The sequence below is a fragment of the Meles meles genome, chromosome 8 (genome assembly GCF_922984935.1).
Source record: "Meles meles chromosome 8, mMelMel3.1 paternal haplotype, whole genome shotgun sequence".
NCBI classification, from domain to species: Eukaryota; Metazoa; Chordata; class Mammalia; order Carnivora; family Mustelidae; genus Meles; species Meles meles.
In genome coordinates, this window is record NC_060073.1 from 63,035,545 (window position 1) to 63,055,120 (window position 19,576).

At 37.2% G+C, this 19,576-nt stretch overlaps 1 protein-coding gene across 1 annotated transcript in view; it reads left to right on the forward strand.

The window, feature by feature from the left end:
- UVRAG (UV radiation resistance associated) overlaps positions 1–19,576 on the forward strand; it is a 301,625-nt gene that overhangs the window by 164,226 nt on the left and 117,823 nt on the right. The window contains exons 9-12 of the mRNA XM_046016488.1: positions 6,397–6,481; positions 8,276–8,363; positions 9,695–9,755; positions 17,080–17,245. Coding sequence (XP_045872444.1) covers positions 6,397–6,481; positions 8,276–8,363; positions 9,695–9,755; positions 17,080–17,245 — 400 coding nt within the window. The remainder of the gene's footprint in view (positions 1–6,396; positions 6,482–8,275; positions 8,364–9,694; positions 9,756–17,079; positions 17,246–19,576) is intronic.

A 19,576-nucleotide genomic window follows, 5' to 3' on the forward strand; every position in this document is an offset into this window, starting at 1 on the left:
ATCAGTTCTTTAGGGAGAAAAAATTTATTGGCACTAAATTCGGAGAGGAATTTAGCATGCAGTTTCTTATGTGCAATGTATTAAATATCATAATGAAATATAGTCAATTGCAATTTTGCAAAAGGTACAGCAAGAAATATCTATTAACCCTTGAGAAGGGCAGCTTCATAAATCATAGTACAGAAAAGGCAATTCTGCAGGGAAGGAAACTAAAATAGTTCAAGTATATTGCTTTTTGGTCATCTGACTTGATGTAGAAAACCCAGAAGAATGACAGTTTATTGGTTTTAACTTTAATTTTGACAGGAACTGGCCATTGTCCAGTCTGAGACCAAACTCTCTGGTGAGAGAGAGCCCAAAGAGTCTGTGTTTTGTTTTGTTGATGGAAGCAAGATTCATATTCTTAAGCTATTAGATTTTCAGGAAACAGCATTGACATTTGGTTATTAAAATTAAGCATCTGACTTGAGTTCTTGCTGAACAGAGGAGCCATCTTCCTAGCAGAGTGGAATGTTAGTGTGTACAGGGAAAGGGCCAAACATTTCAGAAAGCAATTTTGGAATATGGTAAACCAAGCAGATGCTTTTGCTCTCTCTCTCTCCTTCTCAAGGACCCAGTGACAGATCGTAAAAATACTTGCATAAAGAATGAACCAGTGGTGGTGATGAAAATAACAGAGGGTACCATTGGAATAGCAAAGATTTTGACACAGTTCTCAAAGACACTACATAGATATGATTGTTTTGATGCATAAACTGGAGTAGAGAAAAACTGCAGCATGGAACACAAATAGAAAAGGTTTTTGGTACAACTCTCAGAGACTTCAACTTGGAATTTCCAAGTATAGAAATCAGGAGTGATAGAGCAATAATTTGGGTAGCTGGGCCTACTAGCTCATTTTCTTTGCTCTGTGAATTTGGAGTAACTTCCTATAATACTTGCTCCAACTGCTTTCTAAACAATGGATTCTTGACCTGGTTAGGTCCCATGGTACAAGGGTTTGGCATTGAAAGGTGGAACAGAGGGCGCCTGGGTGGCTCAGTGGGTTAAGCCGCTGCCTTCGGCTCAGGTCATGATCTCAGGGTCCTGGGATCGAGTCCCGCATCGGGCTCTCTGCTCGGCAGGGAGCCTGCTTCCCTCTCTCTCTCTCTCTGCCTGCCTCTCTGCCTACTTGTGATCTCTCTCTCTCTCTCTCTCTCTGTCAAATAAATAAATAAAACCTTTAAAAAAAAAAAAAAAAAAGAAAGGTGGAACAGAGCCTGGCTCTGGACTTTAACAATTGACCAGAGGGAAAACATGAAAAGCAGCTCTACTTAGAAGTGAAATGCCTAAGAGTAACACAATCCCAAAGTGAAGTTCTCCTTACTTGACAGTTGTGGTGGTTTAAACGTAAAGGTACTACCTTCTTCCAGCATGGCATATATTACTTGGAAGGAAAGCCCAATTGTCAGTAGGACCTACCTGCTTACACTGTGCTGGCATTTGGGAATGCCTTTCATGTAAATAAATCTTTATAGCTTCAAAAGAAACCTACACTAGTTGCCTGTACTAATCAGTCTAATTGCTTGTCCATGGATTTTTTAAAAAGATTTTATTTATTTATTTGACACTCAGAGAGAGAGCCACGTGCATGCAAGGCAGGGAGAGCAGCAGGCAGAGGCAGAGGGAGAAGCAGGCCCCTTTTTGATCAGGGAGCCTGGCTCAGGGCTCCATCCCAGGACCTCAGATTATGATCTGAGCCAAAGGCAGAGGCTTAACCAGCTGAGCCACCCAGGCGCCCCTGTCACGGATTTGAAGGGAAAACCAAGGGTCAACATATATTTGAGGAAAACAGTATAAACTAGCCCAAGTTGAACAAACAGAATAGCAGGTCCAAAAGGAGCAGAAAATAGAAAGAATCAGATTCGACTTCTAGCCCCTGCTTAAGATGTAAAAAGGTAGAAGGAACTTCATTTCCACCCTGACAACAAGAGAAAGCTGGGTAATGTACAAACTCAACTTTTCTTGAATCTAAAAGAACTAAGATTACAGGTCAACCAAGGAGCCTGATACATAAGAAAAGATGAGACAGGATATGAGGGCTGACTCACTAGTGGCAGAGCACCGGGGAAGTTGGGCCACTGTCTAAGAAGACGAAATAATTTAGTCATAATTTTAAACAAATTGCTAACCACTAAGTGCACACTTCTGTAAGACTATATAGCAAGAAGGCGGCAGTTCACACCTGTGTGTGGTTTATTCTGTGTGAATCTACACTGGATATTCGCAAGAAAGATTGGAGACAGGGTAGAAGATGTAAAAAGCCTCCCTTGGTGTGGTATAGGTCTCGAGGGATGGGAGTGGATACTGTTGTTAGAAAGCACAACTCTTCTCTAAGAACAAAAGCATTAAGCCTCTGGAGGAGGAGCTGTTAAGCCCTGCATTCCCCTGGGCGCAGGTGAAGGACTGGAGGAAGAGAAAAAGAAAACATTGCCCTTAAGGGTGGGGCAAGAACCTTGTTGCATGTGGACTCTTAGAAAACTTCTATCCCTAGGGGAAGGACAGTATAACTGAGAAAGCCCTACCTGATACCTAAGGGCACAGGGTCTGTTGAACTCAAGATGAAAGAGAAACTCTGCTCTCCTCCCCAGCCAGACTGGAGAACCAACCACAGTGTGCCACTTGAGTGAGTCGCTCCTATTTCAGTGCCGGTTCACACAGAATACCCAAATCTGAGTGTGGAATGGGTTCACTGAGAAAAAGCCTCCCACAGATCATCACCACCACCATCACCACCTCCAGTAAGGGGGAGTTAGAGGAAATTTGAAGAATGTGTTACACTGAAGGTAACAACAAAACAGCAACCACAAAACTCAAATGCAGCCCAGTTCTTAATTGTATTGACTCCATTCCCATAACTGCAGAAGACATATGCTCCTTTCTTGCTCTGTTGTCCCGTGTTCTCTGTTGCACATGACGGTGAGTATTCAATCAAAATTTTTGAGACAGGGAAAAAGCAAAAATGAAAAAAACCCATCATTATCTCTCCCCCCACCTAATACCACCAACAAAATGTTATTGAGAAGAAATTAACTCAGAAGAAGAAAAAAACTCAGTAGTGACTGAGATGTTGGGACTATGAGAGTTTAAAATAACTACGATTAATGTGCTTCAGGCTTTTGTGGCAAGGTGGATAACAAGCATGACTAGGTAGTAAATGTTATAAAGAAAGAACACAGTAACAGAGGTGGAGAGTGCCTTTGACAGACTTTTCAGTAAATGTGATACAACTAGGAAAAGAATACGTGAACTCGAATATAGATCAATAGTAATTACCCAAACTGAAGTGCAAAGAGACTCAGACAAAACTAAGATAATTCATTACCACCAGTCCTATATTTTACGAAATGTTAAAAGAAATTCTTGGGGCACCTGGGTGGCACAGTTGGTTAAGCTTCTGACTCGGTTTCAGCTCAGGTCATAATCTCAGGGTCATGAGATTGAGCCCCAAGTCAGGCTCTGTGCTCAGTGTGCAGTCTGCTTGAGATTCTCCTCCTCTCTCTCCCCCTCCCATTCTCATTCTCTCCTCTCTCTCTCTGAAACAAATATATCTTTTAAAAAAAGAGAAAAAGAAAAAAAATTATTCAGGAGAAGGAAAATGATACAGACAGAAACTTGGCTCTACACACAAAAAATGAGATATCCAGAAATGGTCGAAGATATTATAAACACATTTTTTCTTATTTATAATTATGAAAGACTATTTTCTAATGCAAAAATAGCAGCGTTTTGGAATTTAAAACGTGTAAAGTAAAATGTGTGAGGAATGTGAAGAGCGGGAAAAGGAAGAATTGGGAGTATGGTACTTACAGTTTTTTTATATTCTACATGAAATAGTATAATAGTATATGAAGTTGGACTTATTCATTGACATTATATACTGTAAACTCTGGGGCAACCACTAAAAATTTAAAATGGAGGTCAGACAGTCAGTAGTGAAGAAAGAGGGAATGGTAAAACATATTCAATCCAAAAGCATAAAAAAAGATAAAGGAGCAAAGAATAGGTGGAACATACAGAAAACAACTAGCAAAATGGTAGATTTTAAGCTAAAATCAATTATATTAAGTGTAAGTGGTCTAAATATCTCAATTAAAACACTGAGATTGTTCAGATTTTATATTAAAAAAGACCCAACTAAATGCTATCTATAGGAAACCCACTTTTAATATAAAGGTTGATTGATTAAAGGCAAAAGAATAGGAATACTACATCATGCAAATATGAATTAAAAGGAGGCCAAAGTGGCTATATTAATAATAGACAAAAGATTTCAGAACAATGAATGTTACCTGTGATAAAGACAGATTTTAAAAACATTATGGTGGAGGAGTAAGTCAAAAAAAGACATAATAATTCTAAATATGCATAACAGAGCTTCAGTGTATATAGATAGTAAAAATTGGTAGAACAAAGAAGAAATAGCCAAATCTACGTTTATAGCTGGAAACCACAACACTTATCCCTCACTAGTTCATAGAACAAGTGAAGACAAAATCAGTAAGGAGAAAAGACTTCAACAACACTACTAACTAACTTGACCTGATTAAGAGTGGACTACCCCAGTGCACACCAGCAGAATATACCTTTTTTCATGTGTACATGGAACATTCAGTTAGGCCATAGTTGTTATCGCAAATACGAAAGAGTCAAATGATGTATAATACTGTCTCTGACTAAAAGAAAGAAACTAGAAATCACTGATAGATACCTGGAAAACTTCAAATATTTGATAATTTTTCTACACATACATGGGGTGGGTGGTGGAGGTTGTCAACCTGAATGTCATCTGAAATCATGGAGGGTGAAGATTTAGGGAGGACCTATACTGTGGGCTAAAAAAGATAAGTGGTGTTCCTTGATTATGTTCTGTTTGGGGGGCAAAGTTAACAAGGTACAAGTCATTTAAATACAGTTGAGAGAGGAGAGAAATATGTTGATAAAATTACTAAGGTTGGTGAATTTACGTGGAGGTCTAACTGTATTATGGTCAGTAATGTACTTCTTGTTCCTTCCTGCAGGAGATGTGCGGACTAGTTGAAGGCCCCCTTTCCCATTGGATTGTGGCTTATGAAACTAACCCCCTTTGTAAGATCCAGAGATTAGTGTGTCTGGATCTAAGACTGTTTTTCTGTGCCTCAGTATTTCTGGTATTATCAGGTCTGGATTGTCAAGGACAGAAAATGCTCTCATTTCTTAGAATAGGAAGATGTAAAAGGACTTTATGATCACATAAATGGAAATGTGGGTTCCAAAAGTTGATATAAATACAACAATCAGGCATATAAACAAATACAAATCTGTGTGTAGAGCTAAAGCAAACACTTAAAGGAAATTAAATGTTCTGTAATGGGATTGGGATATGGGGTATCAGTTAAAATGTGGAATATTCATATAATTCACATTCATGGCGTTGAATTTTACACAGCCATTAAACATTACAACTCAGACTATCTGTCAACATGTAAAAATGCTTATGACATAATATGGAAAAATCAGAATATACATTTCCTACACACTGTGATTGTAGCTAAAACTACTTAGTTTTATGAACTAATAATAAGTAGGCAAAATGCAAGTAATTTTTCCTGTTCTACTTTTTTTTTTTATATTTTATTTATTTGACAGAGAGAAATCACAACTAGGCAGAGAGGCAGGCAGAGAGAGGAGGAAGCAGGCTCCCCATGGAGCAGAGAGCCCGATGTGGGGCTTGATCCCAGGACCCTGGGATCATGACCTGAGCAGCAGGCATTGGCTTTAACCCACTGAGCCACCCAGGTGCCCCCCTGTTCTACTTTTTATACTTTCAGAAATATTGTATAGCATCTGTAGGTGAAAAGAAATTAACCACTTTTTTAGAAAATCAACTTCATTTTTCAGAGCACAGTTTTAAGTTCATAACAAAATTGTGCTGAAGTTGTAAAGATTTCCCATATAGCCAACTCCCACACTTGCATAGCCTCCCCCATTAGCAACATTCCTCACCAGAAAGGTCTGTGTATTACAACTGATGAACCTTCAGTGAATAAGCAGGAACACCTAGAGTCCACAGCAACTTTCTTTTTTAAAACTAAGTTGTCTGAATTTTGAAATCTCATCAGGGTTTCTTGGTCAGCAATCCAGAAATCTGGAGGCAGAGACTCTTCTTCTTTGATTCCTGCTAGAGGCCAGACTTATGTCAAATTGAACAAGTTGGGAGGTTTTTTCCAGTGAACCCTCCAGAAGACCTCTACACCCAGCTTACTTTGCCTCCGAACTCTATTCCTTCATGGTCAGGGGATGGGCTCTGCCTTTTTGGTTGTTGGTAAGCAGTCCTATCTGCAGTATTACATCGGGAATTGTTCCCTCTGTCTCTAGGAAGTGCATTTTCAGCTGAGCACTTCAAGCTTCAACTCCAGAAGGAATCCCTGAATGAATTGAGGAAGGAGTGTACTGCGAAAAGGTAAACATGGCCCTGAGAATAATGCTTAAGAGTGTTGGGTTTGCTTTGAGGATGGGATTTGGAAATGTAGCATTCCTTTGAAAGCTGCTGGTATTAACCTACATTCTGCACGTGTAGGTGCCACATTAATTTATTCAACGAATATTTATGAAGCATCTACTCAGTATTGTAGCCATTACAAGATTTCCTAGTGTATAGTCATAATCAGAAACGCGAACATTGTTTTTCTAGTGTTTAAGGCCACAGTACCATGACTAAATGTCTGAATCTTCTCCTCTTCCCATCTTCTATGGTAAGGTAGCTTTTTTTCTTCAGTCATTTCTTCAGATTTACTCCTGTTTAGTGTTAGTGTTTCTGCCACAGCTCCTAGCTTATCTAACATCAGTCTGTCTTTCCAGTTCATCCTCCATGTTGCTTACCAGACCTACCCTCTTTTTTATTTTTTATTTTTTTGCGATTGTATTTATTTATTTAAAAGACAGAGAGAGAGAGAGAGAGAGCGCGCACACATGAGCAGGCGGAGAGGCAGAGGGAGAGGGAGAAGCAGACTCCCCATTGAACAGGAAGCCTGATGCGGGGCTTGATCCCAGAACCCTGGGATCATGATCTGAGCTGAAGGCAGACGCTTAACTGACTGAGCCACCCAGGCACCCCAGACCTCTCCTGTTAAAATACTAGGTTTACCATATTTTTTTCTTTTCTTTTCTTAAGAAGTCATGGTGATTATTTTGCTTAATTTTCAAATAACCTTCAATAAATCAGCACTATACAACTGTAGCTAATTTCAGTCCTCCACAGCATTCAGTTGACAGATGCTAATAGTTTTTCTCTTTATTTTTTTCCAGCACATGCTTAATTTGATGCCACCTCTGTTCTTTTGCTCATGTTTACTCACTTTTTCTGGAAAGCCATCTCATCCTACATTTTTCTTCAAGAAACCTTAGCAGTTGAGCATTCAAGAATGTTAGACCTGGAAAGAACCGTGGAGATCATCTGGTCTGATCTCAAATTGCAGATAGGAAGGCAAGGCTCTGGGAAGTTACTTTGTCCTGATTACAAGGAAAACAGGACTAGATCCCTTTAGGTCTTTAGTACTCCTTGTGTTTCCTACTACTTTTACATTCCACTGTGACGTACAGTTTTTCTGAATCCCTCTTTTTCTTAAATCGTTAACACAGTTGAGCAGGTTAATTTATCCTATAGATGTTTTATCTCTTGGTCTTATGTCTTTAGTTCAAGAGAAGAGGTACATCCCTTGCCACAACTTACTGTTTGTTCTTTTTATTCTTTTTTTCTGAATATGACAGCAGGCTATTTTTTGAGGTAGCTATGAGTGAAAAAGAGAAGACTTCCTTAAAAGAATCAGAAATCAGATTGGCCTCAGATTAGAGACCCTAGTCTGCTTACTGAGCCTCTCTAAATTTTGTATCCTTGTTTGTAAAATGGGTGTAATGATATCAACCTAATTGAGTTGTAATGATTAAAGCCATTTGTAAAGCTCCTGACAAAGAGAGTTAGGTGCTCGGTCAATGATTATTTTTACCCTTTACATCTCTTAGCATGGTGTTAGACACACACAATAGGCCTCAGTATATTTTAACTTGATTTATACTATTTAGAGACAGGTCAGGAGTCATGTTAGCTGTTATTCTTGACGACTGCTGAGTTTCTGTGGCCTACTGCAGGCCATTTAATCTTCCTCCATATCAGTTATGTGGAAATAAATGTTAACAAGCATGAAAACTTTTTTTTTTTGTTTTTTTAACAAATTTGCTTTTTATCTTTCCTCATCAGGGAACTCTTTCTGAAGACTAATGCTCAGTTGACAATTCGTTGCAGGCAATTACTATCTGAGCTTTCCTACATTTATCCTATTGATTTGGTAAGTTTCAAATTTTATGGAAAGAAAACATTTTTTTTAAAAGATGGTTTCTGTTTGAAATGTTTTCTCAATGAAAAAACTCATTGCTCAGCATAAAACCCTCTAGTTCCATCCACCTTCTTGCAAATGGCAAGATTTCATTTCTTTTGGTGGCTGCGTAATATTCCATTGTATATATATACCACATCTTCTTTATTCATGGGGGTATGGAAGGAAAAAATGAAACAAGATGGAATCGGGAGGGAGACAAACCATAAGAGACTCCTAATTTCACAAAACAAACTGAGAATTGCTTGGGGGGAGGGGAGGTTTGTGGACAGGATGGTTGGGTTATGGCCATTGGGTGATATGGTGAGTACTGTGAAGTGTGTAAGCCTGACGAATTCACAGACCTGTACCCCTGGGACAAATAATATATTATATGTTAATAAAAATAATAAAAAAGGAAAAAATTATTTTAAAAAGGAAATAGTAAAAAAACTCATTGCTCCGGTCTTAATCACATGCTCTGTCATGATTCATTCAGAAGCTAATATCTATTTTAAAAGTGGGTGCATGTTAGGTTCCATCATTTGTTTATTTGTATCAGTTTGGTGGTGGAATGCACTCAACTTCATCTGAAAGAATGCCAGATAACTTCTGGTCTCTTTAAGATCTTTTTTACTCAGCCAGATTATCAACTACCATCAATTCTGACACATACATGCAGAATTGTATGTGTACTGCTTTAAAAATATAACTGGTAATTAATTTGTATTACTTAAGTACTACTTAAGAAATTCCTGGGGTAACTCAGAATGTGAAGTTTTTGAAACTAGTTTCTTAGAGTAAATGTGAAAAATAAAACTTCACTAAAATTAAAAAGATGAGAATTCTTTTTTAAGAGAGCCAGATCACTAAATTTGAAGGTTTTATTTTCTTTTTAATGAAAAACGATTTAAAAGACTAATTTTCTGAGAGGAAAGCTAATAGGATTTTAGGTTGCTCACAGAATCTTGTTAATTCCACTTAAAAAGCTTCATTTATAACTATGAATTAAGGGATGTTTTTGTAATAAAAATTTTACATAGCTTTTTGCTTGGACATGATGTTTTAAATGTTTATATTATTGAAAATTTCAAGTATATACAAATGTACAGATAGTAGTATAATGAATTATTATATACTCGTCGCCCAGCTTCAACAATATTATCATTATGATAATATTTTGAGTGTAGGACAGTATTGTCTTTGAGTTAACACTGACCTACTGAATTCTTTGAGCTTTGACTTTGAGTTTCTTTGCTTTACATGGAAAAAGAATTAATTTCATTCTTTGGTTATATTCACAGAATGAGCATAAGGATTACTTTGTATGTGGTGTCAAGTTGCCCAATTCTGAGGACTTCCAAGGTATTTTATTTCTTTTTACATCTAATGATTTATGTAATAACTGGGTATGTTTCAGATAAAAATAGAGATTTCTTGAAGTGTTGCTTCCCTAGCACTTTATCCAGAGGGTTTTTGGACCTTCTGTCCCTTCTCAGCTGAAAGAACATAGATTCTCTGATGGGAGACGTAAGAGAATATTTAATTCTAATCATGGGGAAAAACCAATAAGTTGTCTATTTGAAATTTAGAGGAAAATCGTTTTAAGTGAGCTTTAAGAAAATTAGACAGTTGGTTTCTTAAGAATACAAATAATCACTCTATCCTTTTGGTTTGATTTTCCTGAAAAATTTGTCTCTGGGAGCAGGAGAATGACAAACACTAATCTGTTCTATTGTTATTTAGAAAATCACATTTCTGGTAACATGAAACCACTACCATGGTTTCAATATTTATTATACTGTCATTTTTGTCCTCTTTCCAGTAAGAAAAAATGACATTAAAGATATTATAGACCATGATTCTTAGTAATTGCTGTATTTAAAGTATTTTAATTTTCCTAATCTCTTTACCAGTAGGTCAAAGAAAAGAACTTATTTTATTTGACATATTGGTAAAGAGGTTTCTTTTTTTAATTGTTAGCAGAGTGGGTTCTTTTCCCTTAGCCTATGCAGTGCTTTGAGGCCTACTAAATAACTTCATAGATTATTCCCGAGGTGGTGTATTATCTATTTGGGAAGAAGTTATTAAAAAAGGGCATTACTAATTTTGTTTCAGACTTTCTTCCATTTCCCAATAAAGAAAATGTTATTTATGGTCATTTAACATTTGAGACTAATTTGTTACCTCCTTTGGCCTTTACAGCAGCCCTTACAAGAAGTAGTTGGGACATAATATGAGTGATAAAACAGGAATGGGAAAACCTATGTTAAAGTCCTGGTTCTCTTTCTAGAAACCATGTAGTTTGGAACAAGTCATCCATACTTTGAGTTGATTTCCTAATCAGTAGTATGAACATATTGATTCATGTCCTTACCAGTTCTGCATTATTGTTGTACAGATTAGATCTGTAAAAGCATGATATTTGCCTAATCTTTAATCTTCACAAAAACAAAGGAAACCTATAAGGAAAGTGGTATAATTTCATATTACAACGTATAAATGAGCTATTTAGTGACTTGCTCAAGACCACAAAGCTAGGTAATGATCAAACTGGAATTTGTTTGGTTTCCATTATAAAATGTTCCAATCTCTTTAAGTCATACAAATGTGCTTTGGTGTTAATTTTGGGCAAAGTTACGGCGTCCTGAAGGTCATAGCACATCTTTTTCCTCATTTGTTCATTCAACAAACCTTATTAAATACCTTGAGCCCTGTTCCAGGGATACAAAGCATTCATTCATTGGAAAATATTAATTGAGCACGCTGATATACCAGGCACTGTGCTGGGTTTTGAGGATATAATAATAGAAAACACAAATACGTTCTCTCCTTTCATAGAGCATAATATCTATTAAGAGAGACAGCCAATAAATAAGAAGGAATATGCTATCATAGACAATAGGGGAATCTACTTTAGATAAAGCAGCCAAAGAAGACCTGAGGGGAAGCATTAAGCAGAAAATTTGAGGCTGAAAGAATCTAACTCTGCTGCATCTGGGGGAGGAACTTTCCTAGAAGAGGGGGCAGCAAGCACAAAGTTCATGATGGAGGAATAGGCTTGACATATCTGAAAACAATGTAGGCTTGGGGGGTATGAGAGAAAAGACCTATATTTTGGGCAAATCATGGAATCTCTTGGCTTAATTTTTTCACCGTAAAATGAGGTAATATCCACATCTCTAATTTACTGTGAGAACTGAATGAGATAATATTTGAAAGCACTTTTCATATAAGATAGTTAAATAAATGTAGTTGAAATTAATTGCAAGAGAGAGGAGGTAAAGGAAGGAAAGTAGGAGGGAAAGAAGGAAGGACAGAAAAGACCAGACCTGGAGAGTAGAGCGCAGGGGGAAGAGTTACCTCAGAGGACATAGGAGGGGTCAGCCAGGGTCTTGAGGCCACTGTGAGGAGTTTATGTTTTATTCTCAGTGGAGGGGGGAGACCCTGAAGGGCTTCAAGAAGGGGATGACATGAGCTGATTTGTGTTTTTAGAAGTCACTCTTCCTGCTAAATACAGAATAATCTGCAGGGAGGCAGTAAGGGAAGCCAGGATATCTGTACTGGTGATGGTCACCTTACTCCACTCTGAGATGTTCTTGATACTATTTTTGTTTTATATGAATTGCTTTGTTTCCCTGTTTTTCGTAGCTTTCATTAGCTCTCTGTTCTTAATATGTCCACCAAACTGAATATATTTTTCCTACCCTTTAAAAAATTAGCTTAGCTTTTTGGTGCAGTTGCTGAAAAATGAAATGGGTGATGAAATGAAACAAATGGGCAATTTTACTCTAAGGCCCCAGTCAATCCCTATGAGGCCTAGCAATCAGAAATTTTAGGAAGCACATGTGGTGGTGTTAGACTTTAAAATCTTATGTTAGCATTCTGCAAGGCGCTTCCATATACTCAACTCACTGAGTGCCTCGTGGGTGTCACCTGTGGGGCCAGGTGCTGAGAGAATGCAAAGAGATGTAGGGCGTCACTCCTACCTCAGTGAGATTTCAGTCGGGGTGAGGCCGTTAAACTTGTAATCAAAGCCATTGAGACACATTTATTGATTTCATACTCTGTGTCAGGCACTTTGAAGTTTATAACAGGAACACAAGATTCAAAGAAGTGGATATAATCAGTGCCATCAGAAGGGGAGCAGGAAAACCTTTACAGAGTGCCTGACGTGTCTTAAAAGACAAAATAGTATTCCCTTGTTGGAAGAAGAGGAAGAGGACATTTTAGATTGGGCGAGTTGAGAAATGTGGTAACATGGAACATCGTGCGTGGTGCTTCTTGTTTATTTAATTCTCACAACTGTGAGAATGAATTCTTTCTGTGAGAGAAAGAATTATACTCCATTTTCTTAAGACAAGAAAATTGAAGCTCAGAGAGATTAATTAATTTTTCCAAAGACTCATACTAGCCAGTGGCAGAGCTAAAGTCATTTCTGGCCAGCTTTCTGGTCACCCTGATTTTAAGATTCATATTATTCCTGTCATGATGCAGTTTGTGTCCTTGTTTTGAATAAAACCTCTTCCAAACTTCTGACAACTTTTTAGTGTTTTGTAACAGCTGCATTCTCGGTCCTTCTCTAGTAAGGACCTCCACACTGGTTATTCTGTGATATTCACGAGACTTTGCTGGGACAGACTTTCCATTGCTTGGGTTGACACTGTCTGGGAAACTCTACCGTAGTTGCCCAACCTTTATTGTGCTTTTTTAAATGGGTAAGTTGCTGGTAGAGTTTGCCAAAGAGGCCTGGACATGATGGGAGAAAGTTGTCTGCTGAAGGGTATTCGTTTGAGTTCCATTGACTGAGACATTTCTCGTAAAAAAAAATTGTTTGTGTGTGTTTTTAAGTAATCCATAACACAAGAGCCTTTTGTGGTAATGAGACCCAGATTTCCTTCTGTGTCTGTATCCCTTTATGCAGGCATGATTTCTTGGAAAGGAGAGACCATATGTCAAACAGTGTCTCATTGAGAACATGGAATGATTCCATAGATGCTGTGGCAGTGATTAGAGTCTTAAATATTTTGTCCTGTCTGGATCAGTGGGTGCTTGGTTCCTTAACAAATCAGCTGCCTCAGTGATTGGGAAGGCAGGATGGTAAGAGCCTTTAGATCACTTATTGTACTTGGATGCATTTGAATATGAATAGTTTGTCCAACATATAAGTCAAAGGGGCATTTGAATTAATTTTTAATATTGTCATGGCCATTGTGGGTTGATGGTATTTATTATCATAAAAATTACACAAAAGCTGCTGCTCTCAATAACTATCCTACATTTAAAAAGCAAATCAGAAATTATTATTAGGAGGAAACTGCAGATTTTTGTTTTGTTTTTAAGCCCCCGAAAACACTGTTTAAATTAGAATCTTTTTCACACACCTGAGTGTTAGAGTTTATTCCTGTTCCTCCCTGAATCATTCTACTCCCCCCCCAACTTCTTCTCACCAACAAACCTATCATCTGTAACCTTTCTCACCCCCAGAGCAGCATAAGGAACACAAACCTCTGCTCTGCATTAGGTGTTAGGGACGTCATTAATGCTTACTGGAAAAGCACACCCCAGAGAGCTAGGTTTTGGCTTTGGCAGGTAGAAAGTCTTTTAGATCTTGGAATGCTGGAAACCTTAAACCTTTTGGTTTTTTAGCTGAAGTGATTGGCAACAGAAAGTGACATCTGAGGTTCGTGGCCAGCAATAGCCATAATTAACCACATGAGCTCACATTTTCCCACTGGAGGTTCAGTGGTCTTGGGGTGATGAAAGTGACTTCCCTACCAGGAGGTGGTTTTCCTTTTGAGGGTATTGGAATACCCTTGGGCCCTGTAATGCCTCACCCGTGGTCCTTTAAAATGCTTTTTAATATAAAGCTTCAATATTGGAAATCCAACACCATGGTGTTTAACAGTGAGACTGTGCCTGAGCACTGTGGCCTGGAATGGGAAACAACTTGGGGCTTTTAATAGGTGGAGCAGGGAGTCTTGTGGAAACAATGGTGAGTGCAAATAACCAGAATCAAAACTGATTTCCAGTATTATCCAGTTTCCAGGTTTTGCTGTTTCTGTTTGGATTTTTATTTCCATGTGTAGACTTCTTTAGAGGTGCCTTTTTATCTTAAATTTAAGCAAAATTGTTTGGGTCATTGAAGAGAGGTGATGTTAGAAGACTAGTTTTTGTTCTTTTAGTAGATATGTGGACATGGTCTCAGGATTTGCAAACTCAATTCCTTAGTATTACGCTTTTAGAAATATGGAAAAATGTAGGTGCTTGCATGTTTAGCATTGGATAGGGTTTTTTTTTTAAGCACTCATAGTTTGCATTTGACCTGTTTGGAAGGCTAATTAAGAGGCCTTCTCCTGCTTTCCAGAAGTTTGCAAATTCTTTTCTGTCTGGCCACATAGGAAAGGAAAAGCTTAGTGTGAAGCACATATAGGAAGGTGCAAACTTAGTGTAGCATTATCCTTCATTACTGTAAATCGTCTACTTCCTCTTCTCTCCCTTCTAAAAGAAGGTTCTTAGAGACCAAGTCCTTTTACTGATAGGAATATTTCAAATTCCATAAGCCCTATCCTTTATGGAAAGCAGGAGACGCAGTAGTCAGTGACCTGTGACAGAACTCCTGTCCCGGCTCTGACTCCAGGGATAGAGGTATTTTGGAGGGCACAGGTGTATATATAATCCTCTGTCTTATTCCATCACTCATGGATTTTACCTGTATGGTTCTGAGCAAGTCACTTATACCACCTAAATCATTTGTCTCATCTCCAAATTGATAGCATCAGACTCAGTGATTTCTAAGATTTCTCCTAGCTCTAACATTATATATGATGATTAAACTGTAATGAATTTACAGTGTAGTGTAATATAATTTCAGTCTCTAAGGTGGTGTGATATACTCACTTCAAAAGAAGTAAAGCATTATAGTACTCAAGGTACTCGGGTGGGACTGGGCAAGAGGACATGGTCTCTAAGAACGATTAGGATTCTTGTCAGTTAGGGCATGACTGAATAGTCAGTTGAAATGTATGCTGTTTCTTCCTTCCTTCCTTCCTTCCTTCCTTCCTTCCTATCAGTTTGGTTTGAGAGAACATCAAACATTAGTGTGAGAAGCCCATTCTCAGTCTAGCATAGTACAAGTCACTGGGAACTCTGTGTTCTTTGCCCTTACAAGAAAAGTGTGAAGGAACTGAGGTAGTATGTGTGTGTCATCTGCTTGGTACAGTCTAGGTTCCCAAGTTAAGAAATTGTTATGTGTTCCACACTAAATTTCTGAGAGAGTATGGTCAAGTGCTTAAGGACGGAGGTGGTGTTGTCAGGCCAACCTCTATTGTAGTACTGGAGTACTTGAGACAGATCCTTAACTTTTTTGACCCTTAGTTTCTTCATCTATGAAATGAACAAAATAGCATATAAAAAGGTGCCCAGTTTAGTAATTGTTGATGAATTAATGACTGTCATAAAGTACTATAGTCAGTTCTAGGCAGAAGAGAAGTACACAAAGTTACCTGTTTTTACAGTGTTTGATTGTACTATAAAGAAACCAAGAATCTGCCACGGTGGTCAGTGGTGGAGAACGAACTGATGAATAGATCACGTAGGGCCGTTCCTACAACAAGAAGGTAGTCCTTAGGTAATAAGTGTAAGTATTAAAAAGAATTTGAAAAACACTTCTAGTAATTGAAATTTAGGTACCCTTAGAAATCAGGAAACACTCAAGCCAAAGATATCTCAATTATTTCCGCTTTTCTCTAGCCAGAGATAGTCTAGATTATGTGTTAAATCTTTCAGAGTGTGTATATGTGAACTTTTAAAAGTATTTTGGGAATACTGTATACCAAACAGTTACTTTTTTGTTCCTCCTGGGGCAGACTTAAAATGTTTTGTTATATTACTCTGTTCTGAGTACCTGGTGATTGTTATCACTTGGTAGGTAGTAGCAGAAATCTAGATGATGAGTTTAAAATGTAATTATCTGTGACTTCTTAAAAGATAAATGCTTATATTTGACTGTAGGGCACATACATTTTTTTCCCCAAAGTTGCTTCCACCTAAATTGCATAAATAGGATATATAGTAACTGTGGATTTTGACATTTTACTTTTACTGTTTAAAATATTTTTCCTCCCTATCCTCTTTCAAATTTTGCAGTCTTATTTATGCAATACTATCTTTATGGATATTGAGAACATACCCCTTAAGGATACATCATGCTTTTTTACTTCACCTTAGACTTAATTTGTACAATTATACAACTATATTGATTATAAACTTGTTAATGAATAAAATATATAGTGTTCATATAATGCATTATGATTAAACCTCTGAAACTAATGTTCACATCGTATGATAGACTAGGTAGTATCTCTGTCTTTAAAAAAAAATGCCGGGAAGGAGAGAAAATACTGGATATTTGAGTGTACTAAGAACTCTTTCTTAAGATATATATATATATGGAATGTTAATCTCATCACAGTAATTACTGAGCAGTAATTTTAAAATTTAGTAGATGAAATTTCAGGTCCTATTAGTATGTTTAGATTTGTATAAAATTCATGTAATTTTGATGTGATTAATATTTTATTTACCAGTTATTTCTTATAAAGTCTCTTAAAATTGATTTACTATGATCTTGTAGCTACATTTATAAGGTAAATAGTTGTTTTCTCTTTCTCTGCTTTTGAATTTACAGCAAAAGATGATGGAAGCATTGCTGTTGCCCTTGGTTACACAGCACATTTGGTCTCCATGATTTCCTTTTTCTTACAAGTGCCCCTAAGATATCCTATAATTCATAAGGGATCTAGATCAACGATCAAAGATAATATCAATGATAAGCTGACTGAAAAGGAGAGAGAGTAAGTATCTTTTTTTAATGTACTTTTAACATAAGCCACCTTGAAAGATGGAGTATGTTAAAAATATGAAATGTGACCTAGCCTCTGCTGATTTTTCGTATATCCTTTGTGAAGTGCTCCATTTCTTTTTATATAGAATGTGATTATTAATTTAGGTTATAATAAATAAAATCTTAACATTTCTTAAAATTGTTAGTGATAGCAGGGTTGACTCATTTAATTTGGTTTTGTGAGAAACAAGTATTATATACTCTGCAGATATTCATGTAGTACCTGTTTCCTGCCAGTTACCAAGTGAAATGATTAAATATTTGTCAGACAAGCAAGAAGAGCATAAAAGACAGAGCAGCAGGTTGTACATGTCTGAAAAGTAGATTAGTGAACTGGAAAAAAGGTCAGCAGAAAATATATTGATTGAAAGCATAAAGAACATGAGATGGATTATATAGAAAAGTGCTAGACTTATGTAGGAACCAGTAAAAATGTCTAAGATATATATAATTGGGATCACAAGGAGGGAGAAGAAAATACATAGGGTAAATGCATTATTTTAAGAGGTAGTGACAGAATTTTTCAAATTCGGTGAAACACATTAAGCTTACAAATTCTAGAAGCATTAAATACAACCCATTATAAGTATAAAGCAAACATACTTAGGGAAATTACAGTAAAAATAGCTGAAAAACCAAAGATGAAGTGAAAATATTAAAAGTACCTAGAAGAAAAAGATTAGTATCAAAGAGCATTAATTACAAGATTTCCTTTCTTTTGATGGCTGCATAGTATTCCATTGTGTATATATACCACATCTTCTTTATCCATTCATCTGTTGATGGACATCTAGGTTCTTTCCATAGTTTGGCTATTGTAGACATTGCTGCTATAAACATTCGGGTACACGTGCCCCTTCGGATCACTACGTCTGTATCTTTAGGGTAAATACCCAGTAGTGCAATTGCTGGGTCATAGGGTAGTTCTATTTTCAACATTTTGACATTGGGGAGGGGAGGCGAACCATAAGAGACTATGGACTCTGAAAAACAACCTGAGGGTTTTGAAGGGTCAGGGGTGGGAGGTTGAGGGAACAGGTGGTGGGTAATAGGGAGGGCACGTTTTGCATGGAGCACTGGGTGTTGTGCAAAAACAATGAATACTGTTACGCTGAAAAAAATAAATAAAATGGGGAAAAAAAAAGAGCATTAATTAGACTGAAAGCTAATTTCCCAATAGAATCTTTAGGAACCATAAAGGTGATGCCATGATATTTTGAAAGTACTGTAAAACAGATATGCCTGGGTGGTGCGGTCAGTTAAGCGTCCAGCTCTTGGTTTTGGCTCAGGTTCTGATCTCAGAGTCATGAGATGGAGCCCAGTGTCAAGCTCCATGCTCAGTGCAGAGTCTGCTTGGGTTTCTCTCTCTCACTCCCTCTGCCACTTCCCACTCCCCCTCAAATAAATAAATCTTTTTTTTTTAAGTGCTATAAAACAGTACTGCCAACTTAGAATTCTATACTCAGGAACTATATCTTTCAAATTAAAGGCAAAATAAAAGACATTTCAGACCATCAAAACTGAGAAGGTGCATCCCAGCAGACCTATACTAAGGGAAATACTAAACACGGAAAAAAAATAAACATAGCACAGAAACATGGAAATATTTGAGGAGGGGAAAAAGACAATAGAAAGGCTAAGTATGTGCAGTGCCTGAGTGGCTCAGTCAGTTAAGCATCTGCCTTTGACTCAGGTTATGATCCCAGGGTCCTGGGATCAAGGCCCACTTTGGGCTCCTTGCTCAGTGGGGAGCCTGCTTCTCCCTCTGCCTGCCACTCCTCCTGCTTTTGCACTCTCTCTGTCTGACAAATAAATAAAATCTTTAAAAAAAAAAAAAGCAAAAGTACGAGTATATCTAAATTTTGACTACAAAACAAATGATAGGGTCATAAAATTTGAAATACATACACATAACACATATGTGGAATTATAATGCATGACTAACACAAAAGTTGCGAAATGGAAATGGAGTTAGAGTAGTCCAAGATCCTGGCGTTGTCTGGAAAAGGGTAAAGATACTGCTTTATAGTAAACTGCTATTCAAGGATGTATGTCATAATCTCATAACTATTAAAAGAATTGTTGGGTACAAGCAAAAAATTAATAGATGATATAAATAGAAAAAAATTTTGAATACTTTATTAATCCAAAACAAGGCAAGAAAAGAAAGGTAAATGAACATTAAATAAGTGGTACAAATAGTAAATTTGTACTTTATGAACTCAGACATGTTCTCGAGTTACATTAAATGCAAATGTCATTAATATACTATTTAAAAATA